The sequence below is a fragment of the Phragmites australis genome, chromosome 21, assembly GCF_958298935.1.
Source record: "Phragmites australis chromosome 21, lpPhrAust1.1, whole genome shotgun sequence".
NCBI lineage: Eukaryota > Viridiplantae > Streptophyta > Magnoliopsida > Poales > Poaceae > Phragmites > Phragmites australis.
The window spans coordinates 23,379,724-23,398,897 of record NC_084941.1 but is presented as its reverse complement, the minus strand read 5'-3'; the positions used below and the strand labels follow the sequence as shown (position 1 = coordinate 23,398,897).

Sequence of the window (19,174 nt, the reverse complement as noted above, 5' to 3'; positions counted from 1 at the left end):
TACATTACGTTTGTACGTCGACCAGCACGACAATTTGTTTCGAAGATGAAAGACCTATCAGTACCAATAGCGTTCTGGCCGTATCGTCGTGTACATGAATGTTGCTTCCTACGTACAAGGCTTCTCGTGGAAGGAATTGTGGTCCAATATTCTTCCTTGCCGGGGAAGCTAATCACGGTTGGCTTGCATACGAAGCTTCGACTCACTATTAAAGGGGCTGGCCTCCACATCTGAGACGCACACTTCTTCCGCATCCTGCATATAGACAATGAACTCTTCGAATTATGAAGGAATGACAATGTTCTCCTCGGAATCGAGTGACAAAGAGGATGAACTGCTTTTGCTTGTCACCATCGAGGAGGATCATGCTGCATCCGAGGGTCGGAGCCGACAGCGTGGCTCCGTCCCGGGCCATGCGGTCATAGACCGTGACCACAGCGAAGGTGCTGCTAGGCTGTACAGGGACTACTTCGCCAACAACCCTGTGTATGGTGATGCACTGTTCCGATGAAGGTAAGGACATATTCGAAATGCACCACATATGCAAGAAGCGTCCCGTAATAACGAATGTTCACCGTACTAGGTTTCGGATGACTCACCGATTGTTCGTGAGAATTGCGGCTGCTGTGGAGCAGCATGACCCATGGTTCCGGTAGAGGAGGGATGCAACCGGGAAGCTCGACCTAAGCCCCCTACAAAAAATGACTGTGGCAATCTGTCAACTAGTGTACGGAGTCAGTTCCGACGCAGTTGATGAGTATGTGCGGATCGATGCTAGCATCGCGATGCGGGCCTTAAGGAAGTTTTTCCAGGCTATTGTCGTGCTTTTCTCTGATGAATATCTCCAGGCTCCCACTGCGGAAGATACCGCTCGCCTCTTGGCCGAACGCGAGCGGTGAGGGTTCCCAGGGATGCTGGGGAGCATCGACTGCATGCATTGGGTATGGAAGAACTGTCCGAAAGCGTGGCATGGCGCTTATACAGGCCATACTCGCAAGCCTTTCATAGTTTTGGAGGCGGTTGCGTCGTACAATTTATGGATTTTGCATGCTTTCTTTGGGATGTCTGGTAGTCTGAACGATATAAATGTTTTGCACCGGTCTAACATATTTACCAGGCTTACCGATGGGACTGCGTTAAACGTGTCATACACCGTTAATGGTAACAGGTATGACATGGGGTACTACCTCGGCGACGGCATTTACCCTGACTGGGCGACCATAGTGAAGGCAATTTCAGCACCAAGAGGCAACAAGAGCGTCCATTTCTCTGCCATGCAAGCTGCTGTCTGCAAGGATGTTGAACGTGCATTTGGTGTCTTGCAGTCGAGGTTTGCCATAGTTCGCAGACCTGCTAGAGTTTGGGATCAAAGCACACTGCAGAATATAATGACAGCATGTGTCATTATGCACAACATGATAATTGAGGATGAAAATGGCGACGCTTCAACCGAGCAGGTGTTCGACTATATGGGGGAGACAACGACAGTGCATCGATATCCAGACCAAGGAATCTTGCATTATGTCGAAGCCACTCAAGCCATCAGGAACCGTGCAATGCACCACCAATTGCGTGAAGACCTTGTTGAGCACCTCTGGAGTCTACATGGAGCACATTAGCTGTGTAGCAGTGAAGTATTGTATCGTTTAGTTTGTAGCATGTATGATGGTTTTTATCCCCTAAGGTACCTATTGTTTCGATGGTACTACACATAGTATGTATCGTGCTATCTTTGTATTGTGACCTGCGCTATTCGGGCCTGTATCGTTCATGCATCAATCCATGTAGTATCGTTCATGCATAAGTCCATGTTGTATCGTTCATGCATCAATCAATGTTGTATCGTTCATGCAATAATCCATGTTTCAAAAGGAAGGTATCATTTTGTTTGAGACAAATATTACAATCCAGAGTTTAAGGTCAACTAGCTCACAATGGAATTCATGTTTCGAATAAGACATACACAAGAAACAAATAAATGGACGTGTAGGTAACACTGATACAAAGATTTAGAATGCACCAAATGATGCAACAGTGGTACCTATTCGATGATATCACATAACTTAACAAAGTCGATATGCTGAATGACAAGCACATCCGAAGAAACAACAATGAAGTGGGCTACGGGTTATCCTCTACGAGCTTCCACCGTGCCCAAATGTCTTCTTGCCTCTTCTTGTAGTACTCACGTAGAGGCCCGCTAATAGTGTCCAAGTCCACCTTCATAATTCGTTCGTCTTGATCATTCACTCGGACCAACGCCTGCAGCCGCATCACCTCGATCTGCTCCTTCTTCAACTCGACCATAACCTTCTTTGTTTCGGTGAGATCAGCAAGGTGTCGTTCATACATACCTCCGGATATGGTTGGCAACGAGGAGGTGGACGGTGATTTGCGCGCCTGGGCCGCTTTGACTGCGTCCCTGCCAATAGGCCGTGGAAGCTCCGTTGACGCGTTCGAGGCCACGTCATTCGCCACTTCGTTGCACGCAGCTTGGCTACACTGTGCATCCACAACATCTTATAGCTTTTGTGCCTTCACCGATTCGTGTGCGTGCCATTTAGGGTGGTCGGCAAGCATCACCCAACAATCAGTGTAGGCAAACGGCTTGCCCTCAATTGCCTTATATGCCATACATGCTCGAGCCATATCCAAAAATACTTATTCAGTTTGTCCCCCACATACATGGTACATAAACATGAAAAATAACAGCTCGAACCATGGTTACCTTGTCACGCTCGTTGGTGCTGCTAGGATTCAGCTGCTCTACCTTCCTAAAATGAACGGTGAATTTGCTAACCACATCTATGATGAGCTTCATGTGGTTGATCAGAACCTTGTTGGACCTTGTCATCATGCTGGGCTTCCTATATGTGTTAAAGTACTTGGCGATTCGTCCCCAATAAGTCTCTTTCGACTGATCTGTCCCAACAATCGGATCCTGACTCACATTTAACTAAGCCGACACTAGCAACTCATCTTCCTCATCTATCCACTTGGTTCGGTCAGTTTTTGGCTCGACCTTCTTCTTCTTCTTCGAGGTTACCTTCTTCCGACCCTTATCCTCGCTGTCGACGCTGAATTGGCCAACCTCTTAATTTCCAACTGGAGTTCTGGATACACCAAACCGTGACAGGTCAGGCTGTGGTACGGCAGATGAGGCACCTTGGGTCCCCATCTCCTGCCCCGGCCACGTCATACGATCGAAACCGTCCTAAAGTATAGTCTCATAAAATGGATCCATACCGCCCCTTCAAATCAGTCATAGTAGGCATTATATGTTAAGGCAAAAACCAGAATATGTACACCATTATTGAAGGAAATATATACTTGCATACATCATATAATCAAAGTGGTACCCATTACAATACTAACTAGGAACCAATTGACCCTACTGGTAAATCTAGCATGGGGTTGCAGTAGGGTACTGGAATCAAAACAACCAAATGTTGTACTACAAAATTGAAACCAAAATGCACATTTCATAGCGCCAGCACTTCACATTTCTAACACATGTGCCAATTGTAACCAAAATGAAATGTGTTCCAGCACTTCATATTCCTAAACACATGTGCCATTTTACCCCGAATTGCATCTGTACAACGACAGTACCCAAATGCCGAAAATATGCTTGCAGAACATTAAAACTTATTAACCAAATGACCTAATTGTGGTTCCAAGACATGCACCATATCAAAACATATTAACCAAATGCCAATATTATGGTTCCAGGTCATGGACACATACAAACCAATATCCACATGGGGTTTCAACCAGAAGCAGACATCTAAACAAATGCCAGTTCTTCATTGAAATGGGCACACAAGCTTATGCATTCATACAGTCACAATTATGTGTCATTACACAGCGCAAGCCGACTACAAGACCAAGTGCAAATGACACAGGCATGATCTACAACATTATGCTACCTCCTGGAGAGGAAACATGTTCAGTTGCAGGAGAGGAAACAAGCACTACTCGAGTACAATGAACTCACTAATCGAAAACCAAACACGACATCCGATTACAGCAGCCAGGATCGATCCGATTCAACGGAGACGCCCTCCTCCGTACTGGAACAAAGCACCTCATCCGTGCTCTATTCCGACAGGACGATGTCATCTCCGTCAATGTTCCTGGATGGCCATGCATCTTCTTCTGCCGCCAGGCTGCTGTTGTCCGGCAAATCAGCAGCCATCGACACATCGGAGCCGTGAAGTGCATCCTCCACTTGGAATACAAGCTGACCCAAATCAATGGCAATGGCGTCCACCTCTAGCAGCGCCATGTTCAGGTCCACTGCCGCGGGGGTGATCTCTGGGCTCAAGTTGTCGTTCGCTAACTTCTTCAACGCGTCGGCGGCCTCCTGCACATGGTCTTGCATCATGGAGACAAGGGCCGCCAGAGCTGCCGCGTCCATCTACAACATCAACGAGGGGATTCCTATGAGTCGGAGGCCAAACCCTGAACGACGGCAGCGCCAGCGCACCCCTAGGCCGGTACCCCTTCCCCCAGCCCCTCCATCCGCTACCACAGGACCTCTACCCCACTAAACCCCAACGAAATGCATCCCCTACCCCCTACCTTTCACCAGATCTATGGTTCAACCTCCCCACATCCGGATCCACAGCTAGAAGATGGGGAAACAGTGGTACGTTCTGCCGATTGCAGTCGTCACGGGCTCACCGCCTCCAGGGACGTCACCGCTTCCCTCCTCGCGCGCTGGATCTTTCCACCAGGCCCGACAACACCGCACCGCCACCCTTCCGCCGCCCTCCTCCCTGCTCGAGCCGCCTCCACCCCTCCTCTTCGCGTCTTCCGCCCGAGTGAGTGACGCCAACGGCCGCAGCCTTCCCCGCTCGCCTGCTGCGCGAAGGGAACGGAGAGAGGTTTCTACGGCCGAGGGAACCTCTCTCCTTTCCCGTCCCGTGCCGCGCCGCGAAGGGATAGCGTTGGGCATCATTTCTCGTTCCCATCGAGGTCGCTTTCCCATCGTGACGGGAATAAAGGCCGGGACGGGAACCCGTTGGGATTGGTCTTATTGTTGATCAGGAATGTAGCACTACTCAGCAGCAAGCACAAGATGAGTACAGCCGAATCTTTCTTTGACAAGCAAGCACCGCCGTTTTGGCGGCCATTTTCGGTTGGTCTATGAATGAAGCTGACCAATTTAGGTCGGTGGATGATGTGGTGGTCTCAGGTTGAGTGCGAGGTCATGTCTCTTGGTCGTCTTTATTGCGGTTTTCAATGAATCCGTCTCCTGTACTTGTTTGGAATGCAGGGTCTTAATAAGACTGCTAGGCGAGATGCGGTGCGAGATGTTGTACCACAGCCCGACACAACTGCCTTTTCTATTTGGTGGTGTCGGGTGCTCAAACGTGTCGACAAGAAACCAAGGAAATGCCTCAATTCTCCTATAATTTTTGTTGTTTGGGAATTTTGGTGATGAGTGCTGTCCCAAATGTGAGTTTGGTGGTGCCAGAAGTGGATGACGAAGGGACCTTATGGTGTACTGTCGTGGCTAATTAAGATCATCCTAAGGGAGTCTTTTTACGGACCAGAATTTTTTCGTAAAAGAATTCTCGTTCTCTTTAATGTTTCAATAATTTTTCTTTATAGTTCCTGTTACGAAGAGATTCCTAATGCTATTATTTCTAGGATGGGAGAAAATAAAGAAAACAAGAAAAAAAAATAACAAAGAAACCGAAATGAAGTGAATATGATTGTGAATATGGTTGGGTTGGTCTAAAGAGCTCTTAGATTGCTTGATGGTAACTTAAAGCCCCCTGTATCCATCGTGTTTTTAGTTGTGGCGAGCTGTTTAAAGTTTTCCTTGTTTTGGTGGACCGGTGGTATAGGACCGGTGTTGTACTTTATTTTCTCCATCCATAACGAAATAAAACATAACTCTCCTGTTTTTTATAAAAGAATTAAAACAAAAAAGACTAATAAGAGAATGAGCCATACTTGGAAAAGTTGCACGATGAGAGAATCATTCATTTTGTTTCAAATGAAAAGATGCGGCAATAACAATGGTCGAATCTCCAGCAGCCCTGTCTCTTTAACTATACACTTCTTAGTTCAAAATAAATCAATTCAATGATGAACAGTTCAAATTAACTATACATCCCAACATATCAAGAGAACATTTTTTCACAAAACGAGGAAAAATTCGGGAATGGACAGTACAAGTTAACTTATAATACGAATAACTTTACAACATACTTCAATCAGTATAGAGAGGTCTACTATGTCTGGAACCCTTGGTACTCCATTATATTGTGACATTCTGTTGGGTCCGACCACTGGATCACGTAAGCGACCACTCTGAATTCGCGACAACGCAAGCGGCCAGGTTCCTCGACCACCCGAGCGACCAGAAGATGGAAGCACACCAACTCACTACCACCAGTCACAACCAGCTTGAGCGACTAATCGTACGTGTTCGACCACGACTAGTCTGGCTATCCATCGTGTACGTGTTGCTCTCGATCACACCGACCGACCAGCAACGCTCAGCTATTCCTGAGTCGCGTACTACTCAGCGAGAATGATCTTGCGTATCTCAACGAGAACAATAAAACAAGGCAAAAACTCTCTTGAGGAAATTTTAGATTCTCTTCGACTCGTGACTTGCATGACTCTGTGTCTTGCTTACAAATTAGATATTACAACTCATATTTATAGCGACCTACTAACTCCGAATCCTAACACGAATCGTGCCATCCCACAATCCGATTCCGACTTGAACTCTGCACACATACGAATGACGCTATAGCCGTATATGAACCGTATACAAACTCCTTCCTTCTGCACTGGCGTGAAACGAGTTCCCGAGGCCTACGACAAGGATTAAGTCCAACATACTCCCCCTTAATCTTGTTGTGGGTCAAGATCATGAACTCCCAAAAGAAGTCTCATGACCGCCAGATTCACTACCGGCAATGCCTTCGTTAGAGCATTAGCTCGCTGCTTTCCCATGCAGATGAAATCCACCTCAATCTGGCCTTCTTCAACGCACTCATGGATGAAATAAAACATGGTGTCAATGTGTTTACTGCGGCCATGAAACACTGAATTCTTCATCAAAGCAATCGCTGATTTGTTATCAACAAATAATTTGACTGCTTTGGTTTCTTCTCCTGTCAGCTCCTCCAATAGACTTCTAAGCCACAGTGCTTGGCATGCCGCCGCCGTTGCCGCCATAAACTCAGCTTCGCAGGAAGATAAAGCCACTATTTTCTGCTTCTACGAGTTTCATGACACCAAGCTATCATTAATATAGAAAGCCATACCTCCAATACTCTTCCTATCATTCATGTCACCAGCTAGATCACTATTTGTGTAGCCAGTGATCACCTCTGTTTCTCCTCCTTTGTTATACACAATACCATAATGCACGTTGCCCTTCAAATACCGAAGAATTTGCTTCACTGCCTTGTGATGCATCACCGTGGGCTTCTCCATAAATCTACTTGTCACCCTGACAGCAAAAGAAAGATCAGGTCTTGTATAGAGTAAATACCTCAGGCAACCAATGATGCGTCGATACTCGGTTGCATCAACCAGTTGTCCATCTGGATCCTTATGCAGCTGCACCCTTTGTTCCATAGGGAATTTTGTGGGATTGCAATCTAGCATACCGAATTGACCAAGAACCTTCTTCGCATACGCTGTTTGCTTGATTATAATTCGTCTATCTTCTTGCGCTACGAGATAGTAATTGAGGAATCAGAGATTGGTCATCTTGAACTCACTCATCATCTGCTGCTTGAATCTGATGATCTCCTCTGGACTTTCTCCTGTCACAATGAGATCATCAATATATACTCCAACAATAACTCAATGTTGGCTTGTTCCTCTTGTGTATACGGCATGATCTTGAGCACACTTCACAAATCCAAGTTGCTTTAAGCTTCTATCAAGTCGGATATTCCAGACCCATGGCGCTTGCCGAAGTCCATATAGCGCCTTCTTGAGTTTGAGCACAAGATGCTCTTTGTTCTTCACTACAAATCCCTCGGACTGGGTCACGTATACTTCCTCTTCGAGCTCACCATTTAAGAATGCCGATTTGACATCCAGATGATGAACTTGCCAACCTCGGTTGGCTGAAATAGCAAGGATGACGCGTACGGTGTCCAGTCTAGCCACCGGTGCAAACACTTCTTCAAAGTCGATTCCTTGCCGCTGCACATAGCCCTTCGCGACCAACCTTGCCTTGTGCTTGATCACATCTCCATCTGAGTTCTTCTTCAGTTTGTAAACCCACTTAAGCCCAATGGACTCAATCTCCTTGGCCATAGCGTCCTCCTAGACCTACTGTCCAGCAGCCTCAAGGTAGCAAGACGGTTCCTCCGTCTCTATGAGCATGACATTTGCTTCCAAGTCTTCATCGAGATCCACCCTTGGAACATCTCTCATGATGTCGTCAATGTGCCTGTATTGCACAGGCCCTCATCAGTGCTGCTGCTCCCGCTCGATAGCGGTGTGGCCTGATCATCCACCGGCACTTCAGGTGCTGGTAGCACCACTAGATTTGTGGTGGTTGTTGGAGAGGTGACTATCGTGCATGCCGCAGCGCGCCTCCTAGTTACTGACCCTTTCGGCGTCACCTTGCCGGCTAGCGGAGTCAATGAAGGAGCTACATAATCATGTGCCGCGGGCATTGGCACACCTGTCGGACCACCCACGAGTGGCATAGTACCACCCACCGGCGGCTCAGTGCTAATCACCTCCTCAACATCGAAATCAGATGGCTCTCTGCCATATGTTCTTGTACACTAGCTCCACTCCATTCTTTCATTGAATTTAATATCATGACTTACATGAATTTTCCCGCGTCGTGGATCAAAGTGACAATGCGCCTTGCATCCGTCCTCGATGCCAAGGTACACCATCGGTTGGCTTCGGTTGTCAAGCTTCTTCAAGTATGGCGTTGTCACCTTCACGTGCGCAGTGCAGCCGAACACACGAAGGTGCACCAAATGCGGCTTCCTTCCGTTCCAAGACTCGAATGGGGTGTGTTCGTCCAGCGCCTTTGCCGGCAAGCGGTTCAGCAGATACATCGCGTGTCGCACTGCCTCCCCCCAAAACCATCCAGGCACGTTCATGCTCTTGAGGAGGGACCTTGCCATCGCCATCATGGTCCTATTCCTCCGCTCCACCACGCTATTCTGTTGTGGCGTGTATGGAGCGGTGAGGTGCTGTTTGATCCCGACCTCCTCGCATAACTGATTGAACTCAGCAGAGAGGAATTCACCGCTGCGATCAGTCCTCAATGTCTTGATGCGTTTCCCGCTCATGTTCTCAGCCTGCAACTTGAACCTTCTGAACACGGAGCAAGCTTGGTCTTTCGACTTGATCACGAACACCCACATCCACCGTGAGTAAACATCAACAATTAACATGAAGTAACTGTTACTGACGATAGTCAAGGGTGTGATTGGCCCGCAAAGGTCAGCATGTAGCAGCTCCAATGGCTTCGTCACCCTGAAATTTGCCGCTGCCGGGAATGACTACCTCGCCTGCTTTGCCAGCAAACACCCATGACATAACTCATTCGGGTGTGTGACCAACGGTATGCCCGTCACCATCTCCTTGTCAATAAGTAGCTTCATAGTTGTGAAGTTGACATGTCCGAGTCTCGCATGCCAGAGCCACTTTGGGTCTTGAAAACTGGCTAAGAGACACACCGGCGTCGCTTGATGCAGTTTGATCTTATAGAGGCGATTTGTAGTTCGCCTCACCTTCATAAGCAACCGTGCAGGACTATTATCATACACACGTAGATGTTCAGCATTCATGATCATCTTGTGTCCAACTTTGGTAAGTTGTCCTAGGCTGATGATGTTGCTGCACAGTCTTGGAATGTAGTAGACCTCTTACAACAGCCACTGTTCACCGTTCTTCCAGCTGAACACGACATACCCTAAGCCCATGATCTGCACCGTTGTCGGTGAATCAGGAACCGGGGGTCCCCGAATCCCGAGGCCAGGCCAGCAATTCACCACGTGGCGCCATCTCGCAGGGTCACCTCCGTGAGGTAGAGAAGACTAAGTCCTGGGACAGGGCGCTCGGGGCCACAGTCAGTGGTCCCCGAGTACCCGGGTTCCCCGATGAACTATGAAGACTAAGTAACTAGGAAGAAGGTGTTCGGGGAGGTGAACAGTGACCCCCGAGTACCCAAATCCCCCAACGACCAGGAGAACCGAGTACCGGGAGAGGTGTGCTTGGGGCTGCGAGCAGTAGCCCCCTGGGCACCCAAGTGCCCCGAGGATTCAACGAAGGAAGTTCCGGGAGAGAGTGCTCGGGGCTGCGAGCAGCGGCCCCGGGAGAGGTGTGCTTGGGGCTGCGAGCAGTAGCCCCCTGGGCACCCAAGTGCCCCGAGGATTTAACGAAGGAAGTTCCGGGAGAGAGTGCTCGGGGCTGCGAGCAGCGGCCCCTGAGCACTCGGTTCCCCGAGGATCCATATAGTCAAGACCGGGAGAGAGTGCTCGGGGAGGTGAACAGTGGCCCCCCGAGCACTCAGTTCCCCGAGGACCAAGAAAAGGCATTCCTGGGAGAGAGTGCTCGGGGAGGTGAACAGTGGCCCCCGAGCACTCGGTTCCCCGAGGACCAAGAAAAGGCATTCTCGGGAGAGAGTGCTCAGGGAGGTGAACAATGAGCCCGAGCCCTCGGTTCCCCGACGATCAAGGAAGTCCCCTGACAGTGGCCCCCACAGGGGTCCAGAGATGAGGTGTCAGCCAGTGAAAGGCCCGAGGCCGTATTTAAGAGCGCGCGTGGCCTGTCACCTCCAACTGCTCCCGCCACGCTCGGTGTCAGTTCCTGCCATATTCTGGCAGAAGGGCGTGGGGACATTAAATGCACGGGTCCCATCCCGTGCCATCCGGCGCGCCTCGGGATAACGTCGTAAGGCCCGAGGTGTTCCATCTGCCGCGCTGCTGTGGCAGGAGAACAAAACAGGGCGGGCATGCCGGGCCGCTCTGCCGCTGCCCGGTGGGCCCTCTCCACGGCGCCCGTTGCAAGCGCCATCATGACGCCTGATGATCGAGCGCGGGGCGCGTTTTCAACCCCCGTCACTTCACACAGAGGCTATGATGACACCCTTTCCATTTATGGTGCCTTGGAACTCGTGCCCTCCCTTTCGGGGCACGCTACTGTCGGCGGGTATTTAAAGCAGTCGGCAGCACAGACAAAGACAGGTTGAAAAGTCTGAGAAGTCTGAGAAGTGAGAAAAATCTCTGAACAAGCAAAGACAAGCTCCGCACGATCGAAGCAGTTAAGGAAGTAGAGAAGATCAAGAAGTCCAAGGGCCCCCAAAAGCCATCAGATACACACAGACCGAAGAACAAGGAGCCCCAAGCTCTAGGATAGACAAACATTCTTGTAACCAGCAACATCCTTGAGGGACATTCTCAGGACATTTATAGCACTCATACAGGAGTAGGGTGTTACGCCTCCGTGCGGCCCGAACCTGTCTAAACCCCCAGTGCATTTACTCTTTTCTGCATTGGATCATTCCACCCCCGCCAGCCATCGCATTCATATCCATTTATTTCTCCAGCAAACTCGTTCAGGATCATCCCCTCGGCCGAATCTCTAAAAAGGGGTCCCTCATGATCCCTGCGACAGGAGTTAACCCTCCGACAACCGTGGAGCCATCCCCGAACTTCACCTTACCAGTGACACCTTCATCCAGCTCTTTGAACTTTTCTTTATCACCGGTCATGTGATTACTGGCCCCATTGTCCAGGTACCAGACCTCAGAGCTAGAGCCTCTCTCCGTTGTGTCGCGCAGTTCTAGCTTCACTTTCTCCTGATTCAATAGCACAAATCTCCGCTAGTGTTGCTGTTCTTCTGCTAGCTCTTCTGACACCACGAGTAGCAAGGCCGGCTCGGTGTCGTCAGCACGAGTGAGATGAGTTTCCTCTTCCTTCTTCTTCGGTGCCTTGCACTCGTTCGCGTAATGCCCAATCTTGTGACAGTTGAAGCACTTGATGTGGCTCTTGTTACGGAGACCACCGCCCGAGCCGCTCTCCTCGTCATTGCGAGACATCCCGCCGCGACCACCTCTTCCACAGCCTCTCCCGCGTCCACGACCACCCCGGTTGCGGTTGCTGCTATCTGCAGCAAGGTGGGATTTACCCTAGTTGCTTGATGAGGAGTTGTCACCATCCTTCTTCTGTCACGCCTACCACTCAGCCTGAGTGAACAGAAGCTGGTTGTCGCCGATGTTATTGCCACCAGATGCACACGGGCGAGTACGTTCTTCAAACGCCTTAAGCCACCCTACGGCTTCCTCGAACGATATCTTGTCGAGGTCGTAGAAGTGCTCGATCCCGGCGATCACACTCAGGAATCGATCCGGCATAGTGTCGAACAGCTTTTTGACCAATGCAGCATTGTCGAGCGTCTCCCCTAGGTTTGCATACCTAACATACATGCTATTGAGCCTCCCGACATACAGATCCAGGCTCTCTCCCTTCTGCATGCACATGGTGTTGAAGTCGCTCTTCAACATTAGAAGCCGCGTGTTCTTGAAGCGATCCGCACTGATGAACCTTGTCTTGAGACAATCCCAGAGCTCCTTCGCAGTTTTCTTCCTTACCACCTGCATCAAGAGATCCTCCGGGAGCGCTTGGAAGAGATGTGACATCGCCTTCTCGTCCTTCTTCTCGTCGATGGCCGCATCGGCTGCTGGCTCGACAACCTCCTAGACGCCTTGATCTTCCATCATCGCCTCCACGTGAATCACCTAGCTCCTGTAGTTCGTCTTCGTCAACTACGGGTACAGGAACGGCCCACCGCCACTCTCCCGTGCCACCTTGTCTTGAGGTACGATTGATATCTTCACGAGTTAGTGTTACGCACTACCAGCTCTGATACCAGATGTTGGGTCCGACCACTGGATCACGTGCACGACCACTCTGGATTCACGACAACGCAAGTGACCATGTTCCTCGACCACCCGAGCGACCAGAAAATGGAAGCACGCCAACTCACAACCACCAGTAACGACCAGCTTGAGCGACCAGTCGTACGTGCTTGACCATGACTAGTCTGGCTATCCGCCGTGTACGTGCTGCTCTCGATCACACCGATCGACCAGCAATGCTCAGCTATTTCTGAGTCACATACTACTCGGTGGGAACGATCTCGCGTATCTCAATGAGAACAATAAAACAAGGCAAAAACTGTTGGCCCAGCTCCTGGTACTCACGCACTCTTGTTCTGTGGACACAACTATCACAAAGACAAACACACGCGAGCACTAGCTGGAAGATGAACGCAAAGACCAGAGAAACAAGCACACACTTGGCCTGGCCGCAACTGCTTAGCCAGATTTTCTCCTTGCTTCTTTCTTTTTTGTGTTGTTTTTGCCTAATACAAGTGCTTAACTTAAATAGACAAGTGCTGAACGCCCAGGCTTCCGAGTCCACCGGCTCGATCCGTCTTAAGCGCTACACGTTCCAACGTGCACATGACTAAATATGCATGATCCCTATCCTAATGCATGCACCCTGTAATCTCGGTGGTCACATCTCTAACCGAGTAGTACATCGCTCACTAAATAACTACCATGCCTATGGCTAACACACGTTCATGCATGACTCACTAATGCAACGTGCAAGCCTCAGTAGACATCCATGCACACGTATGAACTCACCTAATACGTGAGCAGTACAATGCAAGATAAATAAACATGCATGCAACAAGATTAACACTAATATTCACCCCCCTTAAGCTTGTTGCATCAAAGCAATGCCGGTTCATCATCAGCATCTGCCATGATGAGATGTGCGTTCTCCTCATTCTTCAATTCTTCCTTCTTCGACTCGGGACATTCCCAAGAGAAGTGCCCATAGTTATTGCAACTATAGCACCTCACCTTTGCCTTGTCGAACTTCCGTTTCCCACGACTTCGCCCACCACCGCCGTTGGAGCTGCTGGAGTGACCCTCACCTTCTCGCTTCGACGATCGGGCCTCCCACTCAGCCTTGGTGAGCAGTTGTGGCCAGGCCAAGTGTGTGCTTGTTTCTCTGGTCTTTGCGTTCATCTTCCAGCTAGTGCTCGCGTGTGTTTGTCTTTGTGATAGTTGTGTCCACAGAACAAGAGTGCGTGAGTACCAGGAGCTGGGCCAACAATTGGTACCAGAGCTAATGTAGTAGTTATATGCCTAAGTATCTGCAGTACAAGGAGATGGCGATCACCACGGCGCAAGCAACAAAGGAGGGTGGTGTTTCATTGTGCTACCCGATGCTGACGGCAACCAACTACTCCACCTGGGCGATCAAGATGGAGGCCAACAAAAACTCCCTGGAGGAAATTTTAGACTCTCTTCGACTCGTGACTTGCACGACTCTGTGTCTTGCTTACAAATTAGAGATTACAACTCATATTTATAGCGACCTGCTAACTCCGAATCCTAACACGAATCATGCCATCCCACGATCCGATTTCGACTCGAACTCTGCACACATACGAACGACGCTATAGCCATACACGAACCGTATACGAACTCCTTCCTTCCGCACTCGCGTGAAATGAGTTCCGAAGACCTACGACAAGGATTAAGTCCAACACATTCCACAATTTCAAGAAAGTGGGTGGGGAATCTTTATTCATGAACAATTTTTTTTGGCTATCGCTTGTTCTGGATTCTTTCTTCTTTTTTTTATGAGCTAATTTTTAGCTTGAAATCTAGGACCTGTAACTCGAATTTTTCTATCTTAAGCAATGATACACAGTTATCGTGAGTGTTCGAGAAAAAAGAAAAAAGAGAGGCTGATCCCATGGTTAACAGCCTGGAGTTTTTGCTTGAGTGGCATATCCTCTGTGGTCGATTGGCATCATATATACATTGGTACGAGCTCAGATTTTATTTGTATCAAGCTTTGGAAACAGCCATTTAATCTGTCCTTCATTACTGGATGCAGAAACAAGAACATGCTTCGTTCTCTTTGCGTCATACTGAGTACGAAACACCTCAGTTTCGTTTCAATTTGGATGCACATCTGCTAGAGCAACTATACATTTGATGAATTGGATCATGACAATGTCGGACTAGAGCCTTGAAGAACCTTAATTTTTAGGATTTTTTTAACTCCCTTGCCGCATGCGAGTGTTATTTGCAGAAGCAAATAATTTTAAATTTTCAGCTGTCCTGTAACTATTGAAACGTTGGTTTCTATGACAATTTTTTAAGAACATCTCGGCGACAGATTAGTTAATATCCATTTCATAGAAAATAGCAAGGTCAGTGGTACTCAGTACTGGAAGAATAGGATATGCAGTTGATAAGAGGGTGCAACAAGTAGCCTACGATAAATTACAATGGATGCATCGTCGGATGAAATGGATCACTTTTCTGCTGTAAAAATGTGGAAAATAGGGTGCTGTAAAAGCAAAGCAGCTAGTACACCCCGAGGGAGTAGATGACACTGCCGAGGTAGACTGCGAAGCCGAAAAGCCCCAACAGCGTCAGCACCAGCACTGCGCCCAATGCCGCCATGCCCCCGCACGACAGCAGCCCGAGCTTGAGCTGGATGACGTCCACCATGGACAGCATCAAGAAGACGCTCCCCAGCACCGATAACGCCACCGACAGCTTCATCATGTTCCGGAACCACCACAGCTTCTCCTTGATGGGCAGGGGCTTCGTCCCTACAGCCGACCACGTCCTCACCGTCATACTGACATCCCATGCCCGCGCTGGAAGTGGATATGGATAGTGCTGAGAGGCGTCCGGGTCTTCTGGATTAGGGGCCATCGGGACCGCAAACTGCGTTTGGTCGGGGTCGATAGCCTCCAGGCTGTCGATGGCGAGCATCATGCCCTGGGCAATGAGAGACGACACGAGGTAGGTGGTGAATGAGAGCACCTCGAACAGGAAGAGTGTCTGGACGATGTCGGCGCCTGGGACACAGTGTTGCGGGAGGGACGGGGACGGCGTCACGGTGCCGCTGATGCCGACGAAGACAGCGGCGGTGAAGAAGCCGTTGGCGGTGACGATGCCCTGCAGCGCCTTGCGGTGCAGCTCGCGAGCGTTCTTCTTATCCTCCTCGGTCTCGGAGGGCTCCATCAGTTTCTGTCCTAGTTTCCTGGATCGATGGGGCTTCGTACGTCTTTGCCTTGTTAAGACCAGCTTCTTAAGTAGCATGCAGAAGTTGTCATTTTCTGCAGTGAAGCAGTTCAGTTGAGCAACGAGTGAACATTGCAGCAATAATTGTATTTGTTTATTTGTGCACCAACAAATTATTCCTATGGTCCTACCCTTCGTCTCATAAAAGTTTCAGAAATCTGAAGAACAAATGATTTTATTTTGGAGGAACGTGGTCTCAGGAACCTACCAAAAGTTGGGCAGATGCCATGGGCAAAATATACGAGATTCATGGTAGGCATCCATACAGTTGTAGATGAGGCATGTGCAGCATTCCTATGGTTGCATACAGAACGGTGGTGCTTCTACGAAATACTGCATCCGGTCATAAATAAATATTATTTTAAATTACGTACAGTTAATATTTTTGAATTACAAGTTACTTTTTATGTATTGAGTTTAGATATTTTAAAATAATACTAATAGATTTATCTCGAAAAGAACTTTCAAAATATTATATTTTTTCTATGTTTTATAAATATATTAAAATAAATTTTACAAAATTATAACTATTTATACTATTGTAATACAGAACTATAACTTTTAAAATATATTTCACAAAACTATAATTACTTCGACCCTGGATAACAAGAAACTATAACTTTTAAACTGGTCTCATTCGTCAGCCACACATGAGCCATATGACCTGATCCCACCCGTCAACCACACATATGCCAAAAAGTTATAGTTTCTTGTTACCATAGGTCGAAGTAGTTATAGTTTTATAAAATAGACTTCAAAAATTATAGTTTTGTGTTACAATGGTACAAATAGTTATAATTTAATGAAATTTACTTAATATATTATAATAAAAATAATAGTTAAAGTTGTATTTTAAGATGGTATTGATGTCCATAGAAAAAGTAGTAGCAATAGTTGACAGACACTCCTCTATGTGACAGTGAACAACCTTATCTATCTACCTATCTAAATTCTAACAACACAACAATTATGTGCATCTGGAAAATGAGTTCAAAGGAATCTGTCATGCAGTCCAGCAGAGAAGACAAGGTACTATCGAAGAATGGCTGTGTTGAACCATAAGGAATTGCGTTCGGTTGTTCAGTAGCACATCAATCTGAAACTTCAGATCCTTCGGGGAGCATTCATAGGGAGCATATGTGATAGGAATTCGGTTGTCGAGGGTTAGTGTCGAAGATTAATTCTCGACAATACATAATTATTTAAACAGGAGTATCTTCGAGACCAAAGATCAAGCAGGAAAAAAGACACGCAATGTATACAGGTTCGGGCCCCGATTGGAATAATACCCTACGTCTTATATGGATGTTGCTGTATATTGATTGTCTTGAGTACAAGCAACATGGCTAGACCTATTACAATGAAGGAGATTGGATTTAGACTAATTGAGGGATGAAGTCGTCGAGTATCTTGGTATTACTTGCGTCGAGTTGTAGGTTCTGAAAAATATTCAACCCCCCTTCGAGGATCTGGGACCCTACCTTATAAAGGGGTCGAGTCACTGTCTTAATCCTAGTCATAGTTGATAGAGTGTCCTTCATCTTGTCGACCAATACAAGGCAACATAATTCAACCTGGATACTAATCGTACTCGAGTCGAGTAACCCGATCAAGACCTTCCTAGTACAAGTTTTCATAATCTTCAAGTGTATCAGGTCCTGCAGATTCGGGTCCGCAATATCCGGAGCTATTAATCATGTGCATGGTATACCCCGCATGCATCTAGTGTATTCCTTATGCGCATATACCTTATAATTAGATATTCGATAGTAGCCCCCTAACTCTGCTCAGCGGGGAGGGTTTCCACAAATGCCCACTCGAGTACTGTCAAGCCTAGACTTGGTCGAGTAAGGTGGATCAAGCTTGCAGTCGAAAGAATTGAGCATGAAAGGTACTGCTTCAAGTATTGAGTGAAAACGCAGCTAGGTTGAGCGCCCTACCATTTTCCGCACTAGAGACTCAAAAAAGGATTGAAAACTCGACTTATCGACACCCGATTCTGAGTAGAGTTAGTCCAAAATTCAAACCGTTGAGTATAGGTGCATTTAATGTGCGCAGATAGGCATGCAAAGATTCGCACGACACCATCACTCCACCTTTTATGCTGAACGAGGTGCCATAATGAAAGGAGTGGTTACCAAAAAGACCATAAAATCATGTCTTTTTATCTGCACGAACTTGGATTGTAGCCATTCTCTCCCCATCAATCTTCTCGCATAAGCTTTCCTTGTTCTCCACCCCAGCTCGCACTGCCACATAGAAACCTAGCTCCATGGACTCTGGCTCCTCCGTGAACACCGCTGCTCCTTCTTCACCGAAGAAGAAACCCGCCGTGCTAGCTACCGACGCTCCTCCCAAGCCAGTGGATGAAATGAAGATCTTGATGGACTCTTGGTCAACCTCGATCACAATACTCCTTGAGGAGGTTGATATCGTCTGCCCGCAACTGCTCATTCCCTTCTTCCAAGTAATTTTCCACTCGTGGCGATCCAAACTACAACTTGGTCGGGAGCACTATCTCTGTTCCATAGACTAAGAATAATGGAGTTTCACTGGTGGCCCTGTTGGTTGAAGTATGCACGGCCCAAAGTACCGAGGGAAGTTCCTTCACCCAGCGTTTCAGTAGGCTTTCAACCTATCGAAGACCCAAGTTTTAATACCCTGCAAAACTATACCACTGACGCTCTTGACTTGACTATTACTCTGAGGATGAGCTACTGAAGCGAAACAAGTTTTGATGCTGAATTCTTCACAGAATGCAGTAAAGGTTTCGCTTCTGAACTGGCTACCATTATTCGTAATTATTCGATGCGGGATGCTGTATCGAGTAATTATTCTTCTCATGAACTTCTTAACCACTTTTGCGGTTATTTTTCCTACTGGTTCGGACTCGATCCACTTAGTGAACGTGTCCCAAGAGCCACGAATAGGAACTTAACGGTTGAGTATAGGTCCCAAGAGCCACGAATAGTAACTTATAACCATCTTGGACCCTTGAAAACAGTCCCAGGATATTCATGCCCTAGATGA

At 47.8% G+C, this 19,174-nt stretch overlaps 2 protein-coding genes across 2 annotated transcripts; one reads left to right on the top strand and one right to left on the bottom strand.

Annotated features, from left to right (window-relative positions):
• Nucleotides 1–292: 292 nt before the first annotated feature.
• LOC133903254 (uncharacterized) lies at nt 293–1,619 on the top strand. The gene is made up of 2 exons (XM_062344561.1): nt 293–486; nt 1,169–1,619. The coding sequence occupies exons 1-2, from the start codon at nt 293–295 to the stop codon at nt 1,617–1,619; spliced, it is 645 nt and encodes a 214-aa protein (XP_062200545.1).
• Nucleotides 1,620–15,415: 13,796 nt separating this feature from the next.
• LOC133903253 (uncharacterized) lies at nt 15,416–16,119 on the bottom strand. Its single transcript, XM_062344560.1, has one exon. The coding sequence runs from the start codon at nt 16,082–16,084 to the stop codon at nt 15,416–15,418; it is 669 nt and encodes a 222-aa protein (XP_062200544.1). The 5' UTR covers nt 16,085–16,119.
• Between the last annotated feature and the right edge of the window lie 3,055 nt (nt 16,120–19,174).